This window comes from Argopecten irradians, chromosome 3 (assembly GCF_041381155.1).
Source record: "Argopecten irradians isolate NY chromosome 3, Ai_NY, whole genome shotgun sequence".
Taxonomy (NCBI): Eukaryota; Metazoa; Mollusca; class Bivalvia; order Pectinida; family Pectinidae; genus Argopecten; species Argopecten irradians.
The window spans coordinates 53,496,300-53,521,039 of record NC_091136.1 but is presented as its reverse complement, the minus strand read 5'-3'; the positions used below and the strand labels follow the sequence as shown (position 1 = coordinate 53,521,039).

Below are 24,740 nucleotides of genomic sequence, written 5' to 3'. Positions count from 1 at the left end.
ATATCGAATTTTAAGCTTGGATTATTTGTTTTCAAATAACTTTACTTTGCGGATTTAAAACACATTGAAATTATTTATGATTTTTTTAGTTCTATGAATCAATGGTCATAACACGTGCTATGTGTGTTTATTCACCGTATATGCTACAGTCTGGTAATATTTTGTATAATTACATATTCCATACAAGAACGTATCCTGTTTATATACACGATTTTCGGAACTTTTGTTTGACATATAACAGAAGTAATTCCAGATTGTGTATAGTTTGATATGTGTGTTAAAAATGGGGAAAATTAACTTACAATGTTTCCAATGCCATATTGTGATCGTTAATTTGATAAAATATTTGTACAGATGCAGAAAGGTTCAAATGCTTAATTAGACTGATTTAAAGAGCAATTATATATGAATTGTAGTCACATTTATACTGTTATATAATATATAATCAAATATTAGTTGTCGAAGTTTTATTTTGATATGGAATCAGTACATTTTTGTATTTATATTATAAACATGCCGTTATATAAGCATATAAAGACATCCTTATTTTATACCAAAATTGGTTGACTACCGAATTAATAAAATGCCCATCGACTTCTTTGGTATTTTATCATTATCATAAACATTTTATCTGTCATTGTAAATGTCTACCTATAAATATTCTAAAAATATGCATAACACCAAACATTTTTACAATTTAAGGCAATTCAACGAAATATCAATGCTTTTTTAATCTTACAAGAAACTATAAAAATCGAATTAAAATAAGTTTTTTTATTGTGATATATTAATTTTTCTTTAAAGTGTTACTCATAATTCCAAAAATATAAATTTGATATATACTTTTATCCATCAAAGTATAACACTTTGTGATAAAGAGCATGTCATGCCGTGATAAAGAGAATGCCATGCCAAATATAACAGTAGAATATACGGTGTAGAGGATAGGCCAAACTTAATTGTGTAATTGTTTTATTTGTTGTTGACTGGAACTATATGAATTATATATGGCTACTTCTTACAATACCACCATAAAGTGGGTTTTTTTGTACATGTATATTGAAATGTAGCTGCGACAATTTAACATGTTTGAGCAAAGTAATATTATCTAAAATAACAAGGTATCTATATGTGAAAATCGCTTTCTCGTTATATTAAAACAATTTATTTTCACAAATACTGCATTAATGTTATTCCGTATATCGGAGTGATAACGCTGATGTAATTGATTATGATATCGGTGTATGTTGCCGCTGGACTGTTTTGAGGTATGTTGGCCCATTCGAGGTAGCGTTGTGGTATATTATTGCTGTTAGAGCTATCTGTCGGGACATTACATTTTAATCTTTGATGTTGGCGCTATTCCCTTGTCTCTGACGCAGATATATATACATACAGCTGTGATAGAAGGTTTTACTGACACATACTGTATAACATGAAATGTTCGTGGGTAAATTATTTCATGGTTTGAACTTTTCAAAATAGTTCATAAATAGAAAAATTGTGGTTTGTCCTTGGGACAGCACTTCAGTAATTAGATAAAAACAAATATAAAGTTAGTTTTTTATATTCTTGATTCCACAACAACCACGAAAACATCGATTGTTTCTTCACCACCAACTTCTTTATGTTATACAGTAGACTAAGTACGACTATCATCATATGTATGGATAAATGATTAAGGCAATTAAGGTTTTTTTCAGTAAAATTTATTTCCGTAAAACAGAATGTCATTTTTGACAGCATGCTTATTACATAACAGTCTCAATACAATAATACGTTGGTCATTTGAACGTAGATATTTGTACCAAGATGATCACATTAAAAAATCTTCCTACCCTATCAGGAATAAACGTATTTCAGTTTTGATTATAGCAATACAAATAATATATTTTATTCAGGTCATTCCAGAATAGAGAAAATGTATAAAAACGAATCAAACAAAATGTAAATCAGCAATATATTTGAAATATTTGATATCCTTCCAACATTAACCCTCGTGGTAAATATAGTAAATATTCATTAAGTAATCTTACACAACACAAGAGTGAAAACACCGAATGTTACATGATCAACACCTACGTTCGAATCAGCAACATGTGGAAATCGTACAAGATTGATATAATACCATGTAAATACAACAGTACGGCAAAACGTCACACAAGCTGGTGTGTACAGCGACAGTACAGAGCCGTAAATATCAGCCATGTAGGCTTTGTCTAAATACTTTCACACAGAATATACACTAATCATTGTACAAACACCGAGAGATGAGAAAAACAATGTATATACAACGTCATAAACCGTTTGACATTTACCATTCTGGAATATGGACAGAAATGTATTCCTACCGGTATATACGTTAGCATTATCTAATTGTAATCGGATTTACTGTTTCTAATTAGATTCAATTATTCATACCGAAATTATAAAAAAAAATTGATGGACAAAATTGTTCTATAAAAGTTATACAATTGATATACATTCAAAATGAATTATCCGATTTCATTTTTTTTGTCATTTCAAGAAACATCTAGATTTTTAAAACACCACCAGAAATGCATATGAAACAATTAAAGACGATATACACATATCAAATATGTTTTATAGACAAGAAGAAAAGGCTGCATAAACTTATTGATATAGTTCATAGTCAATTGAAATTAAAGATAAATTTTCTGATAAAAATCACTGTTGGCCATTCCGATATTTAAGGTACACTTTGTATGGTGATGATGTGGTAAGATGGCGATGTCAAGGCTTTACGGTCGACTTGTCTTGTACGCTTATCTCTTATATCAAATTGTTTACGGCAAATAAAAAGGAAAGAAATTACAAGAGAAAAAATAACTTACATCATATGTATTCGGATTTTGTTTTCATAGACAAACAGGTACAAAAATCTTTATGAAGACTGGAAACAAGTATCCAGCATATAAAGACTATCAATTTAAGAAAAACGTTATGTTTTAATAAATTATCAAAAAATTACAAAGAATAAAAATTTTAATTCCAAAATACTTCTAAAAAGTTTTGATGCTCTATGAGAAGAATCTAAGACCCACCTTGTATGATCCCGATCAGGAGTGTGACAAATGATGGATATGTTTGTTGGGACGTTTTATGTAAATTATTGGGACGTTTATCATAGTTCAATACCAGTGGTGATAAATGGAAATCGTTGGACAATGCCTCGTGTCCGGATTAACACAGTCCTTCATGCATGGGTGGCCACGAGGATTCAATGTCAATACACATACAACCTACTTTTACCATTGTACAGTAGGTCTACATCTCTTACACTGCTTCTTCTCACATTCAAAAGGCAACAACACATTTCTGTATTTTGATGGTTAATCTTACTTCACAGTTTCTATAGCTGACAACATGACACAAAACTTTGTCACATGGAAAACCGTATTCCAGATTGATTTTGTAAATATATATCCAGTCATAAATATTCATAAATCATTTGCATATTCATGTTTATTCTGGATGGATCTTTAGATAGCAATAAGGCATCACAATATATATTTTGTAAGTGTATATAAAAAGCACTTTAGGAACAGATAGTCATTACTATCTCCGTAATAATTTTAAACTAATATATATTTTAAAAATCTTGGAGATTACCGAGGTGATATGACGTCACAATTTGGGATGGTGATGGTTTTAGATGTATTTCTCTCGCCTTTATGAGTCAAAATGAAACCTGAAGTACGAACACTGAATCAACACTATCGCCATGTTTGTCTTTCAAAGGATCCTTCCAGACATATATGGTATACGACAATTACATAGGACACCACATTTACTGTTTATCTAAGTATTGTTACACAACGCGCATAATTTGTTTTTATACTTCAAATCTTATCCAGATCCAAGAGTCAGAATTTCTCTATATAAAGCTGAAAGTTAACTAAAAGTTACAATGACTTTTATGATGTGCATTCTTTAGCGGGGAAGAATTTCACTAATGCCTTGAAAGCATTACTTAAAAAAATTGTTGGCTCGTAGTTTGAATGTCTGAGGCTGGACTGGATTGGAAGGTATGGATTCAGTGTCCGTACGCTGGACAGGGATGGATGCCAAATGGACTGGGAGGGGTACAGACAGGGACTTGTTGGGTGCATTTGATGCAGTGAGAAGGATGTTTAAACGAGACAGACAAGAATATGAAATTCAAAAATAGAAGAGATGAATCCTTGAAAACACATATGAAGATCTAAGAATACTTGTGATAAAGACAGAGTAGGTTCGTATGTACAGATTCTATCTAAACAGACTTACACAACACAAACATATAGGTATTCATGCTTAAAACATTAACGACCAATGTTTATCTCTGAATTAGTTTGTTTTAGATGATAATAACAACTGAAAACACAACATGACGGAAAGGTTAGCGATGTTTGAACTACCATTGGTTATTTATCTGTTTGTGTCCAAATCAACAGATCAAATGTAATACTGCGGAATTACTACAATCCAACACACAAACTTGGTACGTGGTGGCTAATATTAACGTGTTGATGTATGGTCCTATATCCCCGTTACTTACAAACAATTCATAAAGATATGATTTCTGAAATTTGTGTACAAAGAGGTTCAGTGCCATGTCATGGAAGTATTTCGAGCGACACTTTGAAATAAAAAAAGTTCGGTACTGGATTTGACTGTATCTTAACCAAGTCTTTACTCTCCGCAAAGTTTTATTCCTGACTTAAAAATTGTTTTATATCAGGTTTCTGTTTCTAACAGATCTTACAACAATCTTCTGATGTGAGTGACATGGACAACGGTTAACTTTGTCGTAGGAAATACGAGAAACAGAATCTATAAATCGTGGCAATAGGCCAAAATTGACAGTTCCTGACGGACCCACTTGGTCGACAAATCGAGTAAAATACAGTGTACTAAACACGAACTAAGCGTACAGATAAGACAAAATACTTGACAACATATAGGTTGCACAACCATATAAACACATATTTTCCTGGAAGTACGATAAAGACATACTACGATAGAATTCGAGAGAAACAAACAGCCATCTTAACAGTTGAGATCAACATGATTCTTTTCATGATAAATGAAATCAATATAATGTTCTAACAAAAGAAACAAAAACATCTCCATAAAGATCATTTAAATCTTGGACAACAAATGTTATAATTCACAAACAATAATTAATCGGGGAAACAGCTGGACGTATACGCACATAACAAATATACAGACGTTTAGGCTTATAATGAAACCGATATGACATTTCGTATGTCGTCGATGAAATCCGACACTACCCGATACGAACCGTCTACAGCCGACAAAACCCGATATTTGTCGACACATTTCTATACATGTCATTTAGGATAAAAACACAAAAAAGAAGCATTCGGAAAACAATGTATGGTATGGAGTTCCAGAAAGATTCGAATAATATTTGATAGATTCAAATGATGGCAATCAATGTAACCAATTCCAGCTCCAAATAATTAAATACCATTCAAATAACCGAGGTAGTAAAACAGGGAGTCCGGCGGAAAGCAGTATATCAGTACAACTAGGGACCGAAACCGGAAGTAAACACGTTGCGATGTATCACGTGTTTAATAATTTCTGCATTTCTGTTCATTTGTGTTCTTTGGAACCAAAAAACGTCTATATTGCAACATGAAGCTCGGATTCCAGGTAAAATGCGAAAAGTGAATTACAATGACGTTATCAATGAGTACACGTTGATAACCGATACGTTTACATACATTGGAAGGCGGCAACAATCGGATCCTAAACACTTGTCCACATTAGCAAACGCTTTTGTTGTTACGATCATGACAAAGCATGAACTGATAGGCACGTGATTTTCGTGTATCCTATACAGTCATCAGAAAAAAAAGCATTGTCACCTGATATAGTGTCACATGAAAACTTTTTGTTTCTACTTCCGGGGCAGTGCTACTTCCGGTAGAGTACACCTACACACACCATAAATATTTCCATCGTGACCTACTTTATACCTATTAATAAACAAATTTTAAGAATTTCAAATTTTACCCATTCTGTCAAATTAATGATTATACACACATATGGTGTGATATGTTGATCATTGTTATATAAAATCTAATAGCTTGAAATTACAAGTGAATCCAACTAATGGGCACGGTTTAAGGAAATTATTGGTAAGGTAAATCCCATTACTCAACTAGACGCTTTGATTGTAAAACATGTTGGGTTTTTTTTGCAAAGAGTGCAGCATAAATGCTGTGATTTCCTCTTAACATTCTGCAAAAACATTAGTTTTTTGCTACGTTTGGATTTGCATTTTATCCAATCGAAAAGAAATCGATAAAGACAATGAGAGTTATTGATGGGTACGATAAGAGAGTTTCTAATTACAATCTCATTATAGTCAATCTCCAATTAGATTATTCAATCAGGGAGGGCAGCCAAACTGCTGGAAGTCTTGTAATGGATTTCAGGAGACACCCCGCACCACCGCTATTAGCCCTCAATCCCTAATCACCTCACGACAAACGAGTGCTGTTTGAATTACCCATATTTTATCTTCAATTGGTGTCTTTGAAGAAAAAAAGACAAAGCAATTTCAAACTGAAACAAGGTAAAGTCATCAGAATCCCGGGAAATCATTTTCCGACAATTCTAATACTAATTGGAGACATCGCACAGTAATTTTAAACGCAATGTGTGTCGATGATTGCTGTGTTTTGATTGGAATAAACGAAGGGCGGTTAATTTCAGGCACTTCCATGCTACCTCGCGCCACCGCTGTATAAAATAAACATCGCAGGACCACAAAAGCGGACACGTGATACATATATATCAGCACTTCCCTAGTATACATACACATTAATACAATGTTCTCAAAATACAAATACGATTGTGCGATTTTTCTTCTAAAATTAAACGAAAAAGTCGTTAATCTTAAAAAGTGCTACGTGGGAAATCCACCACGATGAATATAAAACTTTGAAAATTTCTAAAAAATATCGCATGAGATCATGTAAGCTGTCTTCTTCTCTTCATTGAAATCCTTGTCCATATATGGAATAAAAGGAAACATGTTATATTCGATTTGAAGGTTTATGAATATGCATGAAGATGAAAGCGAATGACGTCGAATGTTGCTGAACTCGCAAAGTCATTGAGTTTGCTCATTTGTAGATTGAATGGAGTTTAAGTAAAATCTCAATTGTCAAATTGAATTGACCGAAAATGTAACAAATTTCTTCTTTCGCTTGATGTTTCCATCAATGATTGCAAATGACTAGACGATGATGCAATGATATTAAAATCCTTTTCCTAGAGAGGATTTACGGTAGGTCGATATTGAAGTTTTGTGGAGGTAACGCGTGTGTCGCAATAGGACAAATCCGGTAGTCATCCATAGGAGACAGGTCCAGTTCCGACACCGGTGTTTGGCGGTCGGAGATGGGAGACAGTCTCTCGGAGACGGGAGTCAGTCGACACCGGGATTCGTGTTCCGTCAACAGATTCTGCAGGTGAAACTTCTGCTTCAATAAGGTCTGGATATCCTCCTGGAGGTCCTTGTTTTTACATTCCAACACGTCCGACTCCTGGTCAATAGAAACAATTGTGCTCTAAGAATTGACAGCAAAGATTTTAAAAACTTTATTAAACAGCATGGTTTTATGACATTATATCATTTAAATTATTGTTCGGTATTGTATGAATCTGTCATCAACAATAACACAATACCTGTTGCAGAATCTTTGTAGTTTTGTGTTTCTTCATCCGGAACTTTCTCGCCGCCCTTCGATTCTGTTCCCGTCTTTTTTCCAGCTTCATCATCTCGTCCGGTTTCAACTGTAAACAACATAAACAAAATGAAACCTGGGTCACTTAATAAACAAAGTACTTATATTCTCACATGTACTAATAATTTAATAGGTTAGTTGGTGTCAGTGGTACATCCATAGGGATACAAATATGGGGATTAATTTCGGTGACTTACACCGATGAACTTTTGTTTATTGATGTGGGTTTGGGATACTTAAGTCAGTGTGTGGTTACGGGTCAGTGGATATAGTCCCACCGTCCAATCGAAACACGAAGAACCACCCACCTAAGCGTCATTTTGGAATTCCCATCATTGCCAGATGTTCATCGCCATCAATGGATTTAGTTAAACATTGATAACAACTTAATCTATTATTCACACCAGACGGGAGGACAAACGAAGATTGTTATTAATTTGTGGTGAATCTTTTACAAAATAATCACCTTCTTGTCGATATCATCATGTGTGTATAGTTCAATATCAATCTTTGGTGCTAGAACTCCCCAGAGTTAGTGGTTTCAGGGTTTATTACATAATTATAAACTATTTCATTTGTGAACGTGGTAGGGAAAGGTGTAGGCTGTTCAGGGGAATGGATGGACACAACTACACAAGTTAAGCACATATCATACCATTTAGTACATACATGGATATACAGAGTACATCAAAAGGGAATGAGATTTTCGATTTAATAAAATTACAAAACTTTAAGGATCTTTCTCTGAAATATATATATATATATATATGATATATGAGTATACAAAATGATTAAGTCTTTCATTTTGATGCTGTTTTTGCGGTAATAACTTTAAGTTATGCTTGTTAAGTACTTATAAAAATAGTCTAATAATAAATTCTTTAACTGATTTGCAAACTTTTTTTTCGCACTGTAACGACAGTTGATAACTGATTTAGAATATCTTAAGTAATAAGTAATAAGTTTCTAGTCGGAAACGGCACTCAAATATAGGCATGGAAAAACCTGGTTATCAAAAGAGGGAGAGACCAAGACTGACATTATGATACAGATATGGTGGTAAAATGGCTCCAAAGCATAAATGGCCTTACACCATTGGCGAGATTATACGACCTTATTACAGCATGAGTGGCGTCATTTACAACTATATATATAATTACATACAATACTAGATGTGACAGAGGATACAGCAACCCATTGATCAGAACAAGATGATCTTGAAAATAAAACAATGGCACTGAAACAATGCGAAATCCTGTAAAACAAAAGCAAGGGACAGAATAAGGAGACCTCTCTAACAATTTAATTCAATTTCTTTATTCCTTTAGCAAACGCTAATCAGATTATACAAATCATATAAATACATAACATAACAATTAAGAGAGTGAAAACCTTGAGAGCGTGACAAACAAACACATGATGAAATAAAGATAGATCAATAACATAGAAATAATAATATAGATAAAGATAGGGCATTAATGGCATGGATGGCAATTTACGGCTGTACATTTTGTAACACAAGACATTCAGCTCGGCGTTTGTTCGCGCGGAAAAATGTATTTCCCCAAATTATTTAATTCTGTTACATTATCAGAAGATAACAGTTGGATTAACTTAAACACACTTGGGTTTCTTCTATAGAACAGTTTGATTAATTGTTGGCGTAAATCATTGTATAAAGGACAAATAAGTATAAAATGGGAATTCATCTTCAATATCATTTTTATCGCAGACATGGCATTTTCGTTCAGTTCTTTGAATATTCCTAAAACGACCACTTTCGATATTGAGTAAGTGGGCGGATGTCCTAATTTTAGTGACTTCTCTCTGATAGACTCGGCTGCTCATTTTGATCAGATAAGTTTGGAGGGTAAACGAATTATTTAAATGTTGAAAAATATGTCCTTTCGGACTTGAAATTATAGATTCGTGGCATTTTTGTTGAAAAATGTCCAAGATTCTGTATTTTATTTTTAAATATGTTACGTTATCAACATTGGGAGACTCCCATATGAACCCTAGTCCACTTCTATACAATTCATTTTTAATACTCAGAACCCAACTATCGCCGTTCTGTAGCATATTTTCATAACTTGCCTGAAGTATACAGTTATCTGTGTTTTTGAGTTTGATCCAATATTTAAAAATTCTTAATTTTCGCACGATGTGTAAAGGGTAGCGCCCAAGTTCTTTGTAAACAAAATTGTTACAAGCACTCTTTCTAATTCCTAGCAACTTTCTACAAAACCTAATTTGTATTTTTTCGACATCAGGTGCTTGGTGGAAACCCCATATTTCCGAGGCATAGTTTATAACACTACCTACGAAAGTATCAAAAACGGATAGTTGAGTTTCAATGTTGAAAAAATTCTCTCTACAAATTTTGTCGATTGCAAATAATGCTTTACGTCCCTGATCTGCTACTTTTTTCTGAGTTTGTCTAAATTTGCCATTGTAATTCATAAGCATACCTAAATAGTTGAATTCATTTACAATTTCTAATTTTTCACCGTTATAAAACCACTGTTCATTTTCCCTAATTACCCCACCGTTTCTGAAAATCATAATTTTTGTTTTATCAGTGTTAACAGTTAGCGCCCATTTCATGGTATAGTTAAGCAACGAGTTTAACAGTTTTTGTAAGCCTTCAGGAGTTTCAGCTAAAATAACGGTGTCATCTGCATACATGATCAGAAACATATTCAGTTCCTGTAATTCGATACTTGGGCAATTGTCACTTATAAATTGCATTTCAAAATCATTAACGTAGAGGGAGTATAATATAGGGGATAGTACTTCGCCTTGCAACAAACCGTTTTTACATTCGAAAAAGTCAGAATTCGACCCATTATATTTAACACAACTTCTAACTTTATGATATAGCGAGCGTATAATAGCCAACATCTTACCTTCAATACCCTCTTTTATTAGTTTATAGTACAGGTTTTGTCGATTAATAAAATCAAATGCCTTACGGTAATCTATGAAACAGCAGTATAATCTTTTCTTAGTTTTAAGACTTTTATTAATTAAGGCCTGTAAGGCAAAAATAGCGTCGACAGTGGATAGATTTTTGCGGAAGCCAAATTGTGCGTCAGTAATGATATTGTATTTACTATCAAATGCTAGTAACCTACGGTTCAAGATAGACGTGAATAGTTTTCCTAAACAACTGACTAGGGTGATTCCTCTATAATTATTAGTGTCGTCAATATCACCCTTCTTGAAAACAGGGATAATATTACCAATTGACCAGTTATGGGGGAAATGACCAGATTTGAAAACATTATTGAATAGTGTGAAGAGACATGGCACTAGAATGTCCTTACAATGGATCAAGTACTCGTTTTGGATGCCATCCATGCCACAAGCCTTATTGGAGTTCAGATTATTTATAGCAATACCAATTTCCTCATGAGAAATTTCTAAGTCAAGTTCTTCATAAACCGCATCTTTAAGATCATAATTTCTGAAAAATTCAGGAACATTTTCATTTACGTTAGTATCCACATTAGCTACACTAGAAAAGTGATGAAAAAATTCATTAAGAGATATTTTACTATTCGATGTATTTTTCTTCTTACGGAATTGCTTATAAAAACTTCTGGGGTTATTTTTTCTCATGAAATTCAACATATTACCCTGCTGGTGTTTGTATTGATTCTTCAGTTTACGTTCCAAAATTTTATAGGCTCTTTTCTTATTTACCAGTAATAGTCTATTTTCATGAGATTTACAGGAATTGAAAGAGCTCAAAGCATGTTTGTATTCTTTGTATTTGGACTTCAACACATCGACCAGAAATTAATACGGGGTATGTAATGTCACGCTTTAAACTGAAAACAACACGCTGACCTGTAAAACAACAGAATGACCCGGGAACAACATGATGACCTATAAAACAGCACAATTACAAAGAAACAACACAAGGACCTGTAAAACAACACAAGGACCCGGAATTAATACGGGGATATGTAAAGGAACGCATTTAACTGGGAACAACACGAGTACCTATAAAACAATACTGTGACCTATAAAACAAAACGGTGACCTATAAAACAATACGATGACCTACAGTGTATAAAACTACACGATGACCTATAAAAAACTTTGGTAAAGAAAACGAAAGAAAAGGACTCGGAAAACACTATAGAAACTAAAACAACAAAGGCCATCGAAAGCATAGCATAAACACATCACAAAGACCCAAAAATAATGCGATAACTTGTAATAAATGATAATTTGAAAAACAATATCAGAGCTTTTAAACCAGTGGAGATCGCTGTACATAGCAACATGGAGACTGATAGTGACTTAGAGAACATCAGAGGAATGACACCGGGACTTGTGATACTTGGGAAACTGTGGATTTTGTTGTGACTAACACCCCGGGAAAGTAATAAAATCTGAGCTTTGTCGGACACGTGCAGTCTACACGTACATTGTACGGCTGAGAATAGAACAGACATCAGGTGTTGCCATCTCTTTGTTCTTTAGCCAATACAGTGAACATCAGTTCGACCCAGCAGCTACAGATCAGGTTTATTGGTCAGTCGGATTGCCAAAACGATAATAACACCAATATCGCATCAACGAAAACATCATTTAAAGATTTTAAAATAATCAATTGCATTTGTACATTTATTTCTTTCGCAAAATAATGTTTCTTATTATTTATTTTTATTTAATATATCCATATATAATAACTAAGATGTATCGGTAAAGATCAGACAATGGATGGTTATCCTCACAATTGGGAGGAAATATTAGTGGTCAAATAACTTATTATTAAAATCCAAGCGCGCAATGACGTAAGCAAACGTCTGTCTAACGGCGGGGTCAAAGAAACGTATTGAAGGTACTCAGACAAGCGCCTAGACGACATCGAGTGAGTGGCATGTAAACAGGGATAGCGGCTTCGAATGTCACGAATTATGCCAGTAAAACAGCAACCCAGACAGATCGATCTGTATCGTTTACACGCTTGGAATGTCAAACAGAATGGTGATATCAATGAACCGTCTCATTCTTACCAATACGGAAAACAGAAAATGGAGACTAAATATAAAGTAATTTAAGCTGTGGCGAGAGGAGTTAAAAGAGAGAAAGACAAAGGAAATAAAAGATATTGTATAAATGCCGTGCGATCGGCATTAAACACAAGAAACGCCTGTGAAAGTATAATCTCCTTCATCAGTAAAATATCGATTGTGGCGCGAGCACGCATTAGAATGCACTGATGGTATAACCCGACACCAAACCTAACCAGTCGACTCTCTCGCACTACTCGCTTTTTATCCCTTAAATTAAATTAATATTACCGAATATATGGTAGCCTAAAAATTTATATCCCCTTGGCCTAAGAACAAGACTTTTAAAAACAGTCTTGGTCGGCCACCATCACGTGTTGGTCAGCGCGTGCCGATATTCCATGAGCCATGTCACATGTCCTTTTCGGCCTTATCTCAGAAACGGGTTGTTTGTTTTAATGTGCTGTCTGTTATCACAGCGTAACGACATCTCATCATCATTAGCATCATGATGATTATATTTATACTATCACCATAATATAATCATCATCATAATGATAATATTTATATAATAACCATCATCATCACAATCAACATTTGTATCATCTCATCGTCATCATATCACCATCATCGTCATCATCATATCATCATCATCATCTTCATCATATTTATATCATCATCGCCATCATGTTATCACCATCATCATCATCATCTTCATCATATTTATATCATCATTGTCATCATGTTATCACCATCATCATCATCATCATCATCATCATCATCTTCATCATGTTTATATCATCATTGTCATCATGTTATCACCATCATCATCGTCATCATGTTATCACCATCATCATCGTCATCATCATGTTTATATCATCATTGTCATGTGTATGTTATCATCATCGTCATCATCACATCGTCATCATCATGTTTATATCATCATTGTCATCATGTTATCACCATCATCATCGTCATCATCATGTTTATATCATCATTGTCATCATGTTATCACCATCATCATCGTCATCATCATCCATCGTCATCATCATGTTTTATATCATCATTGTCATCATGTTATCACCATCATCATCATCATCATCATCATCATATCATCGTCATCATCATCATATTTATATCATCATCGTCATCATGTTATCACCATCATCATCGTCATCATCATATTTATATCATCATCGTCATCATCATATTTATATCATCATCGTCATCATGTTATCACCATCATCATCATCATCATCATCACCATCGTCATCATCATCATATTTATATCATCATCGTCATCATGTTATCACCATCATCATCATCATCATCATCACCATCGTCATCATCATCATATTTATATCATCATCGTCATCATGTTATCACCATCATCATCATCATCATCATCATCATCATCATCATCATCATATTTATATCATCATCGCCATCATGTTATCACCATCATCATCATCATCATCATCATCATCACCATCATCATCTTCATCATATTTATATCATCATCGCCATCATGTTATCACCATCATCATCATCATCATCATCATCATCATCATCATCATCACCATCGTCATCATCATCATATTTATATCATCATCGCCATCATGTTATCACCATCATAATCATCATCATCATCATCATCACCATCATCATCTTCATCATATTTATATCATCATTGTCATCATGTTATCACCATAGTCGTCGTTATAATCCTAAAGAGAACTACAAACGTAGCATGAAAAGCAAAGTTATTCACTAAATCTAAGGAAAAATTAAATATCTGTAGACATTGTATATTTTAATGACAGTAGTATTTATGAAGATATGAAAATCGATGTATATCAATCAAACTAGCGTCTTACTTCAATTTAATAAAGTGTTCTAACGCAATATCAAAATATTTTAAATGTCTCAAGAAATTGATTTCATATAGAACAAAATTGATTAAATTTATTTTTCTGTTTTCAATTTGAAAAAAAAAAATGCCACGTGCGATGCTAGATCAAATAAACTCGTCATAGGCTATATCCTCGGGCTGGTCGTAGAAAAGAAAGTACTTCAAAGAAAAATACGATATACATGTAGGTCTAAAACTGGGAATAAAAGTATTTTGTAATATAATGAATAAATGTTTTATATATAAATTTCTGTTTTAAACCACCTTTATCTCATATATATTTTGGATGGTTCAAAATCTTAAATGCATTTTATTCTGAATTCCATATTTATTTTCATCATGAAAAAAAAAATATTATACCATAATTTATCTTCAATTTTGTTGGCTGTGGAAGTATTTGATAATTGATCTTGTAAATACTTCCGAAACAATCTAATCTGCATGCAGGTCAATTTACTATCACCAAGCGTTTGTTTACACATCATTGCCTCATACACAGAATTGTCGGGGTATCTGCTTCCTAATTCATCTCTATGCATACGGGTTGTATTTTTCAAAATACAGAAATTGTATTTTTCAAAATACATAAATTGTATTTTTCAAAATACAGAAATTTGTTATACCTTCAAAAATGCAAAATACTGTAATTGATTTGACGGAATAGAACTGTATGGGTAACAAACAAATCCAGTGTATTTATCAAACATGTTAACACCTTTGAAAGGCTACAGAAATAATAATTATACTATTACCGGTAACAAGAATAGCAACAAGAAAAAAATCAGACTTAATTTTTCGTAGATGCAAAATATTGTTTATAGTAAGAAATATGCTATATATTATTTAAATCAATTGCCCCTACCTTGTCTTTTCTGGGTTGTATTTTGACGGCCCTTTCTGGAGATAATTCCTTGCCCTCCTCCAAACAGCGCGTGAGGATCCTACACTTGAGCTCCTCCTTCAGGAGGGGTGTAATTTTGCCCGTCTCAAGGGACTCGAGGGTGGCAGACCGTAGTTTTTCGTCAGTGATAGAGTTCACATTGATTACCTCTAAATCACATGGATCAAGGAACTCATTGTTCGCGTCCGTCTGTTCCATATTGTCCAAAAAACATTGGATGGATTTGGCTTTACCTGATAACTGTAAAATAATTAATGCATTGTGACAAGTGAAGCCATTCCAAGATTTAGATTTGCTTCACATGTAAGTTGTAGTCCCACTCCATCAGGCCGTCTGTTTACACTTTACAGCTGATCAAAATATGTGTATTCCGTGGTCACGTGAAATCTCGTTTCAAAGTGACGTAGCTTGATAAAAAATACTATAACTAAGGCGCAGGGATACTCGTCTGCAATCGGATCATATAGCAGGCATCACTGGCGCTGCCTTTTCCTAAGGCAGATACACTCGCAAGAGCGTCTAAAAATAATACCGTGTGTCATGCATACGCGTACAACGTCATCATATCCCACCAAAAATCCCAAAGAATGTCCAGCGTAAAGCAATTCTGGGTTTTCACCTATTTCGGCTTTTTTTCCTAATGTCAAAAATATATTTTTGCACTATTCCAAGATTTCCGCGCTTCTAATATGACTTCATTCGTCTGTTTCGTATATATATATATCTGGTGTTATTTCCGTAGAATTAATCTCCGGGAGAACGTGTTAATTCCGACTTGCCTGCCATGCATTGTCTGCTGAATGTTTGTAAACACACTAGTCTGCACTTTAAATATTAACTAGTGGTCATGCTCGAACCTGTGTGAAACGTTTGTTCTATTTTGGGATCTTACTGCATACAGTTGAAGGGACGTAACTCCGTCTAACGTCTGAGCTGCTAGCTTTGAAGAAACATGATCTAGATGAAAGCTTCTTGTCTTCAAATAATGAATATATACACTCTATTGCGGATAATTTTAAATTCTGAATAGTCTCTACACCAGCCGGAGGTGAATATGACACGTGTGGTGTATGCGTTTGGAACATAAACACGTGCGCGCTGCCCTGACTCCAATACACACATGTACGAGACTGGAGCGTGTCAGCTTTATAACAAACTATGTCACTCTGATCGATAATCCAATAAAAATACAGTAGCTGTGACTGGTGTTATATGTTGGAGATATGTATTCGTGACTGTATCAGGTGCGAAAGATTGGAATTCTTTAGATGTGTAAATTCCAGGAATATTTCACATTCCTGTCTGATGACAATAGGTACTCGCGAGACAGTGTCGTAATTAGTACAGTACCTGAATCCAATGCACGTGATAGGAAACGAACCAATCAAAACTCACTATTGAAGGGCGTTGTCTATTTCAACGACATGCTCATTTCACAAATCAATCGATTTGCATACTTGAGGAATTCGTAAGCTAGATTTTATGGGTAGTAGGTAGGTGTTAGCTGAATTATTCACTTCTTAACGCATTAATAAACGAGTGGAAATTCCTCCGATACTATATTAATATAGAAATATTCAGTAGAGATGAGAACTGGCCAGCTATAGGCGGCTCACATACACAATGATTCATGGTCTAACACTATCAAAGTCTCCACAAGGTCAGCGACGCCAGGCCGCAACATATACACAGCTACCCCTCATGTCAAATCGGAACCGAAATTGGATTTGTCTTAGAAATAGATATATAAATCTTATTATATCGATTATTCGTTTTACAACAAGTTGATAAAATCGATTTAGGAAAAAATGTTCCTCGTGCGCGCTAAACAAATTTAGAATTAGAATAATTTTATTTTATTTTGTGTTTAGTTATACTGACAATTTAATTATCAAGTTGTTTATTTAGCATTTATACATTCACAACAGTAAACAAAAAACAATATAGTTAGTTGCACACCTTGTGATACATAACGGTATTACTGCTAATGTATGGAACTATCATTATATATTTATTGCTAAAAAACCGGCTATTTTCTAAATATTGTTTTTCTCATACAGATATATAGTTTACCTATCTACAAGATATATTTCAATAATAGTACCGTTTGTTTAGTATTGTATTGTTGATATGATAGTGATTTAGGGCGTCCGTCCTTGGATGGAAAGAGCCCATAATTTAGGTTAGCAACTCGACAGTCATAGGGATAAATAAAGTAGTGATTCCAATAAATTATGCAAATTAGAATGACGAGCAATTGTTTTCTCATTTTGTGATAAATTTACTGTGATTTCCATAACAACAGGTCACGTGACAATGGCGGGAGACCATTATCGAATTTCGTGAATGATACATGTAGATATAGCATGTGATGTTTTAGAGGACTTATGACCGCTCTGGGATGGGGAGGCTGACATATGTACTATAGATCACGATTTCTGACCACTAGGGGAAGGACACAGTAACAAATGTACTTCATACACAGCACGCTATTTACACATCAATACAACTTAATAACAATGTAATTAAGACGGTGGGGTCGCTAATCACTCATCTCTTTCCCAACTCGTGTTTTTCAGGCGAATTGCGATATGGCTCGATGGCATACTCTAATTTTTCTGTCTCAGCAGTAAATAATCTTAATAATATACAGTGCATCTCGATTTGTTTACAGGTTTTTAAATCTAAATTAATATTTTATTAACATTAATAATTATTTAGTTCATACAGATAGCGAAATAGATTATATTATTCATAGCAAAAATGTTGTCAAGAATACAGGAAAAAATGAAGCCAAAGAACCAGAAGGGAAAACACTTTGTTAAAACCTTCGGTAATTCCAATTCCAGAAACCAGCAGACCATATCTTTATTGGTATTCACTATTTCTTTGTCACTCTCTTACTCTTTGTAATAGTGCAATAGGTGTCCTTTTTATAGTTCTTCCAAGTATACTACCGGCCCTATATCAGTACGCTGGGCCTTTCGGTTATTGAGAAGTCGTTTGAATAAAAGGTATGCATGGCGGACGACGACGCTCGAAGTATGACATAAAAGTAAAATTATGGTAACACTTCACAAGCATACCATGATAACAAAAATACTTTACAAAAATCAGTTATAAAAAATGACCTCTTCAAACCTATAGTCATATGATAGTGGTGAATATAACATTAACATATAGAAGCATTAAAGATATATTCCCTGTACAAGATGAAAATTTTAGTATCTTACTTTGTTGTTCTACCCAGCAACTGTACAGGAGCTTGAGTTTTTATTCTATTTACCATTACATCATTAAAATAAACCAATTTATAAATGGCATTAAATGCTACCTTGTCAGTGTGACATATAACTAATTAGGAATTTTGCGGATGTAGTTATTGCTTGACATTATAATGTATACACAACACATGTTACGGTGACAAATAAACACACTTCTACATTAATCCACACATCATATATGATGTATGAAATCGTCCTTTGCGATAACAGTCAATTATTATCACCTTTTTTCTTCTTGGAAATGAAATTGGAGTGCGTCAAAATTGCATAAACAAAACTCTAAATGCTTGGTACACGATATTGATCTATATAGAATATTTATATACGTCAGCTTAAAGATCCTTAAATAATACACGCCAAACAAAACATCAAAATATACATAATCATGTATTGCGGCCATGATAAAAGGCCAGATCGAATCGAAACATTTTGTTCCACGTTGTTGTAATAATTTTTTGCCCCATATTTACTATTTTTATTAAGTAATTCGTATCCTACAGACATATGTTTATCAGGATCCAGTGTAATACAACCGTTGATATTATTTCTTTGATCCACATTTACATACTAGATTATATACAAACATTTTAATATAACATTCACTAAATGAAATAAACATATGATAAATGAAACATATTAAAATATATCATATACCAGATGAAGTGAGTTATACAAATCATAGGCAATCTTTGTATTTATTTAATGGCTTCATTTGTGAAATATGCCTGGAATGGAAAACCAATAGAATGTTATTGTCGAACCCCCTAGATTGGAACTTTTCTTGAATTTAAAGTAAAATTTAATAAATAAGACTAATATTCCCGAGTCCTGATAATCATTTAAAATTGGTACCCAGTCCTCGTGGGAAAACTTAAGTGTTTTAGTCTGTATATCACATCAGTTTATGTTTCAGGTTTCCTTTTACATTAAGATATTTGTGCTGTCATGTCCCGATTGCATTTCCAATAACTTCTTAAGAAAAACAGTTGACTTAGCTGTTATGTTGAATATTAAGGATCTTACAGGGCGGTAAACATAAACTTTTACACGGTAAACTGCTAACACGGTAAGCTTCTATGAACATAACTTATCTAATCAATTGGTATATTACCCTCTTAATGTTTTATTTTAACTCTATTATCCAACATCGTTACCGCTTTTATTCGCTGACTAATGAAAACATTTTTCAAATTGTGTAGTAATTAACAAATATTTTATAGTGCTTTTATTTCTTATCTTAAATAAAGACATTTTCGAGGGCTGACAATAGCATGCTTGGTAACTTCACTCAAACTAATAATTCTCTTGACCTATAACAGAAACTTATGCGAAACTATGAATATGGTGATTATTGAAAAAAAAGTCTGACGATATTATCATGAGTTTGTGTTTCGTATAACGTAGATTTAAACTCTCTGGTTATAACGTAGATATATTTTGTGGTTAGTGTACACATGTTTGTATAGACTTACTATTAAAGTTATATGTGCCGTAACAGCTTGAAAATTTTGACATGTTATTTACTGAAAACCACAAGGTTTGATGAATTAAGCTGTGAAATCATTCAAAAGGCTTCAGATGCCATATAAACGTTAGTTACAACACAGAAATTATTAACTGTTGCATTGGTGTTTTTTATGCCTTATGTATGCTTAGATAGAAACATACCTGCAGAAATCACTTTCCAATTACTATTAACACTGTAAAAATGAAATTGTAAACCATAATTTGGCTTGATTTTCTGGTCGTATAAACTAATTTCTCTTCACTTTAGACGTTATTATAATGATTTTTGGTTGCACTGACGGAAATCATTTTGTGCTCTTATTTGTACTTGTAAAATTAAAACCTAACCATTGAATGTACTGTATTTCTCAAAATGTTAGTAACGTTTGACAATGTATACCTTAAACACACTTCATTTTGTATGGACTCACCAGGCTAAGTTGAAACTGTTTCTCTAGACTAGCAATTGACGTATATTCTGTATACTGTCATCAATACGGCGGCTAACATACAACTAATTCTCCAGACGTAAATATTAAAACTAGTTTTATTACGGTTGCTAAATATTCTCTGGATATAATTTAAAGATGTTCGACAGAGCATAAACAATACACATCATTTGAACAATAATTGGTGTTTACAATGGTGAATGTATGTCTCATTAACACAAAAATAATATAAATTTATTTGTTTTGTTTTTAGTGGATGCGCAATCATTACTTAAATCCATATAGGGCATAGTGCCATGGATTTTTTATCGGGACTAATTAATTATTTTTGATAGTTCTATCATGAAGTAAAATACATTATAATCTTGAAGTAAAATACATTGTAATCTTGAAGTAAAATACATTGTTATCTTGAAGTTAAAAAAACATTGTAATCTTGAAGTAAAAAAAATTGTAATCTTGAAGTAAAAAAAAAACATCGTAAGTTGTAAAGTTCGTACCGTTTGTAACAGATAAAATGTACTTATTTGTCTGCTACTGCTTTGATAGAGAAAAATTACCATTTGTCAGCAGTGTAACATCTTTAAAATAATTACTTTATTAATGAAAGTTGATCGATATTCTTTGGATATGTTTATCAATATGTATTTATGGTATATGATTGATATGCTCTAGATATCTTTATCAACATGTATTTATGGTATTATGATTGTATTCTATGTATTTATGTATTGATATATCTTATATGATTGGTATATGATTGATTTCTCTAGATATGTTTATCAATCAATATGTATTTATGGTATATGATTGATATTCTCTAGATATCTTTATCAATATGTATTATGATATTGATATGGTAAATGTATATGATTGATATTCTCTAGATATCTTTATCAATATGTATTTATGGTATATGATTGATATTTTGATATCTTCTTTGGTATATGATATTCTCTAATTTTATATGTTTGATTATTCTCTAGATATTTATCAATATGTATTTATGGTATATGATTGATATTCTCTAGATATGTTTATCAATATGTATTTATGGTATATGATTGATATTCTCTAGATATGTTTATCAATATGTATTTATAGTGTTTGATTGATATTCTCTGGACATTTTTATCAATATGTATTTATGGTAATTAATTGATATTATCTGGATGTTTTTATCAATATGTATTTAATGGTATTTGATTGATATTCTATGGATATTTATATATTATTTAATGACAGTTGATTTATATTTTCTGTATATATCAATATGTATTTTTAAAATGTCAGTTGATGAATATTCTCTAGATATTAATTTAACATGCATTTAATGACACTTGATAATGTTTTGAATCTATTCTAACATTATATACATATCATCTTTATGATAGCAGTTGATAGATGTTATCTAGATATATCAACAACAGCACTACAAATTCTCTAGAAATAAACATAACTAATAAGTAGATGGCTACACGAATTATTAATGATAGTATATACATTATTATTGTCAGTGCGAAGTCCAAAGGATTCTGATTCAACTTCAATGCGATGAACTTAATCAGTCATTCTACTTTTTAAACTACATGCAGGTCAACGCATGTTGTATATCACTTATCTAAGATCATAATGATTAGCCGTTTCCTAAATCCATTAATTATATCAAATTATGAATACTTCGATATTTTCGTGCATTCGGATCCTTTTATTTTGATACCAATTTGCGAAAAATGCCATTTGAATTACTTATAACTTGTTTATCTAAATAAATGTCTTAGTATTCATGTTGCATCCTATGTATATCTGTCTTATATAAGTAGAAGTAGTATTATAGAACGAAATCAAACTTACAATATAGATCCGAATCCGTCGGATTATTCTCGGCGAACTCCGTCAGATATATGTACGCCATGTCAATTGCCACTCCTCAATGCGGAAGGAAGGTCGCTAACTTAACCTTTACGTAATTTGATAAAATAAAAATAAAAACGAATTGTTTGAAAGATGCCTACATCAGCTAATTTAAGTGAGGATATCCGGAATGACATTTGATATGGCAGACGGACGCTCCGGACAGCAACTCGCTTGTTGGTACTGTTTCAAAGTTCTGGGCGACAAAACGCGCGCGAAATCTGCCGGAAAACCCGACTTGCACACCTAAAACTCGTACGATACGGATATAAATCTCAGTCTGACAGCTGAAGCTTTCATACTTATCTCAGAAGTCGTTATAGATATGTACTTAATAACCAGTTACTCTATCGCCGGGGCCTTTACAATTCAATTAGGTAGAGAGCGTGAGATTATTCGACATTTGTGAATTTCGTCAGATTTAGTTAAGTAACGATGATGTAACTGACAACATTATAAAGCGTGTTATGTATACTAAATATTCACCAGTTACAAAGACTTTCATCCAGTTATGTCCACATTATAACGCCTTAATTCTCACCAAACAGGCCTTGACTCACTGGGTCGGCGTTAACTTGACCAACTTCTCATAGCAAACCATTTCTCATCATTTTTCACAGAGCTTCATTATATATTATCATCTCCACGAACACTCCAGACCTAATACGGATGTTCTACCTAATTGAGCTGCCTGGTCGCCGACTTCCGCTGCACACCCCTAATTTCCAAAATGTTCAACATATTCATCTGAATGTCAAGTATTCATTGGTGATTTTTGTGATGAATTACTTAACCAAGTATATCAAGTAAATTATCAACCACCGTTTTATGTGCTTCTAAAGTCACATCACTGTTAAGATAATACCACCACAAGTGTTCACATATTTTGTCTCGGGATTCGTATGCTACATGGGACCGTTATACTGACATTTATACCTGCAGTACATACGTATGTACAGTGTGACAGTGTCTGTTCCTTTACATCACTGATAGTGTTTATTATATAATCATTGTCAGAAAATGTTACAAATTTGTCTCCGTATCACATTTCATGGTGGATTACACATATGATACAAGCTTACCGCTCAGTAAAAGAAAGACAATAATAACATTTGCTCCAAATTATAGTCAAGAAAAAATAACTCGTCGCTAGAAAGATTGACTACATCACAGAAACTATAGTTTTTGTATTTTTTAATGATAATCACATTTTTCCGTCTTTGAATATGATAGAGTTAACTCCCTTGCAGGTAGATAACTATATTGTGGCGTCGTTATTTTGTGAGCGAAACCTTCGCGTTTTCTCTGAAGAAATATGACATTACGTAAATACATGACGTCATACCATCTAGGACAGATAACTCTTTAATATGAAAATACGGAATACGTCATTTTAACTTCCCTCCATTTTACTCCGTCGGGAGGGAAATAACTTTCTAACGGTCTAAACTGTTACGTCATTGATAGTGTGCTGAGCACACATCCTTCGTCACGGTTAATGTTATAAAATAATAATGATAATAAATAAGAAATTAAATGATGATAATGACTATCCGTCCAAATCTAACACATCACTGATGACCTCTGTTACGCCGTTGATAATGTTGCTAATACATATTACATCATTGATATTGCTTAATCGCATTTTTGACTTTGATAGCGTTGATGATTATTTTTACGTCACTGGAAAGTTTGATCATACCCGTTACGTCACTGATAATGCTGAACAAACCTATTAATGCGATGACACTTGTTACGTCACTGGTAAAAATTGATGTGATAATGTTGATCATTTGTCACGTCACTGGTAACGTTGATCTAACCTTGAACGTCATATTTAAGTGTTACATCACCGAGAGATCATACCAGAAACAGCATTGACTGAAGTAAACGTTCTTAATAAGAATATGTCCGTAATTACATATCATAGTTAGGGTAGTTACTGAAGCTTTAT

At 33.2% G+C, this 24,740-nt stretch overlaps 1 protein-coding gene and 1 long non-coding RNA gene across 2 annotated transcripts in view; one reads left to right on the top strand and one right to left on the bottom strand.

Moving 5' to 3' along the window:
• The window catches only part of LOC138319054 (uncharacterized), a 77,276-nt gene that overhangs the window by 48,173 nt on the left and 4,363 nt on the right, over positions 1 to 24,740 (top strand). The gene's annotated exons all lie outside the window — the stretch shown is intronic.
• Positions 1,675 to 16,901, bottom strand: LOC138319051 (cyclic AMP-dependent transcription factor ATF-3-like). The gene is made up of 3 exons (XM_069261940.1): positions 15,595 to 16,901; positions 7,732 to 7,839; positions 1,675 to 7,589 (listed from the first exon to the last, which is right to left on the bottom strand). Exons 1-3 carry the CDS (start codon positions 15,829 to 15,831, stop codon positions 7,326 to 7,328), a joined length of 609 nt encoding a protein of 202 aa, XP_069118041.1. The 5' UTR covers positions 15,832 to 16,901; the 3' UTR covers positions 1,675 to 7,325.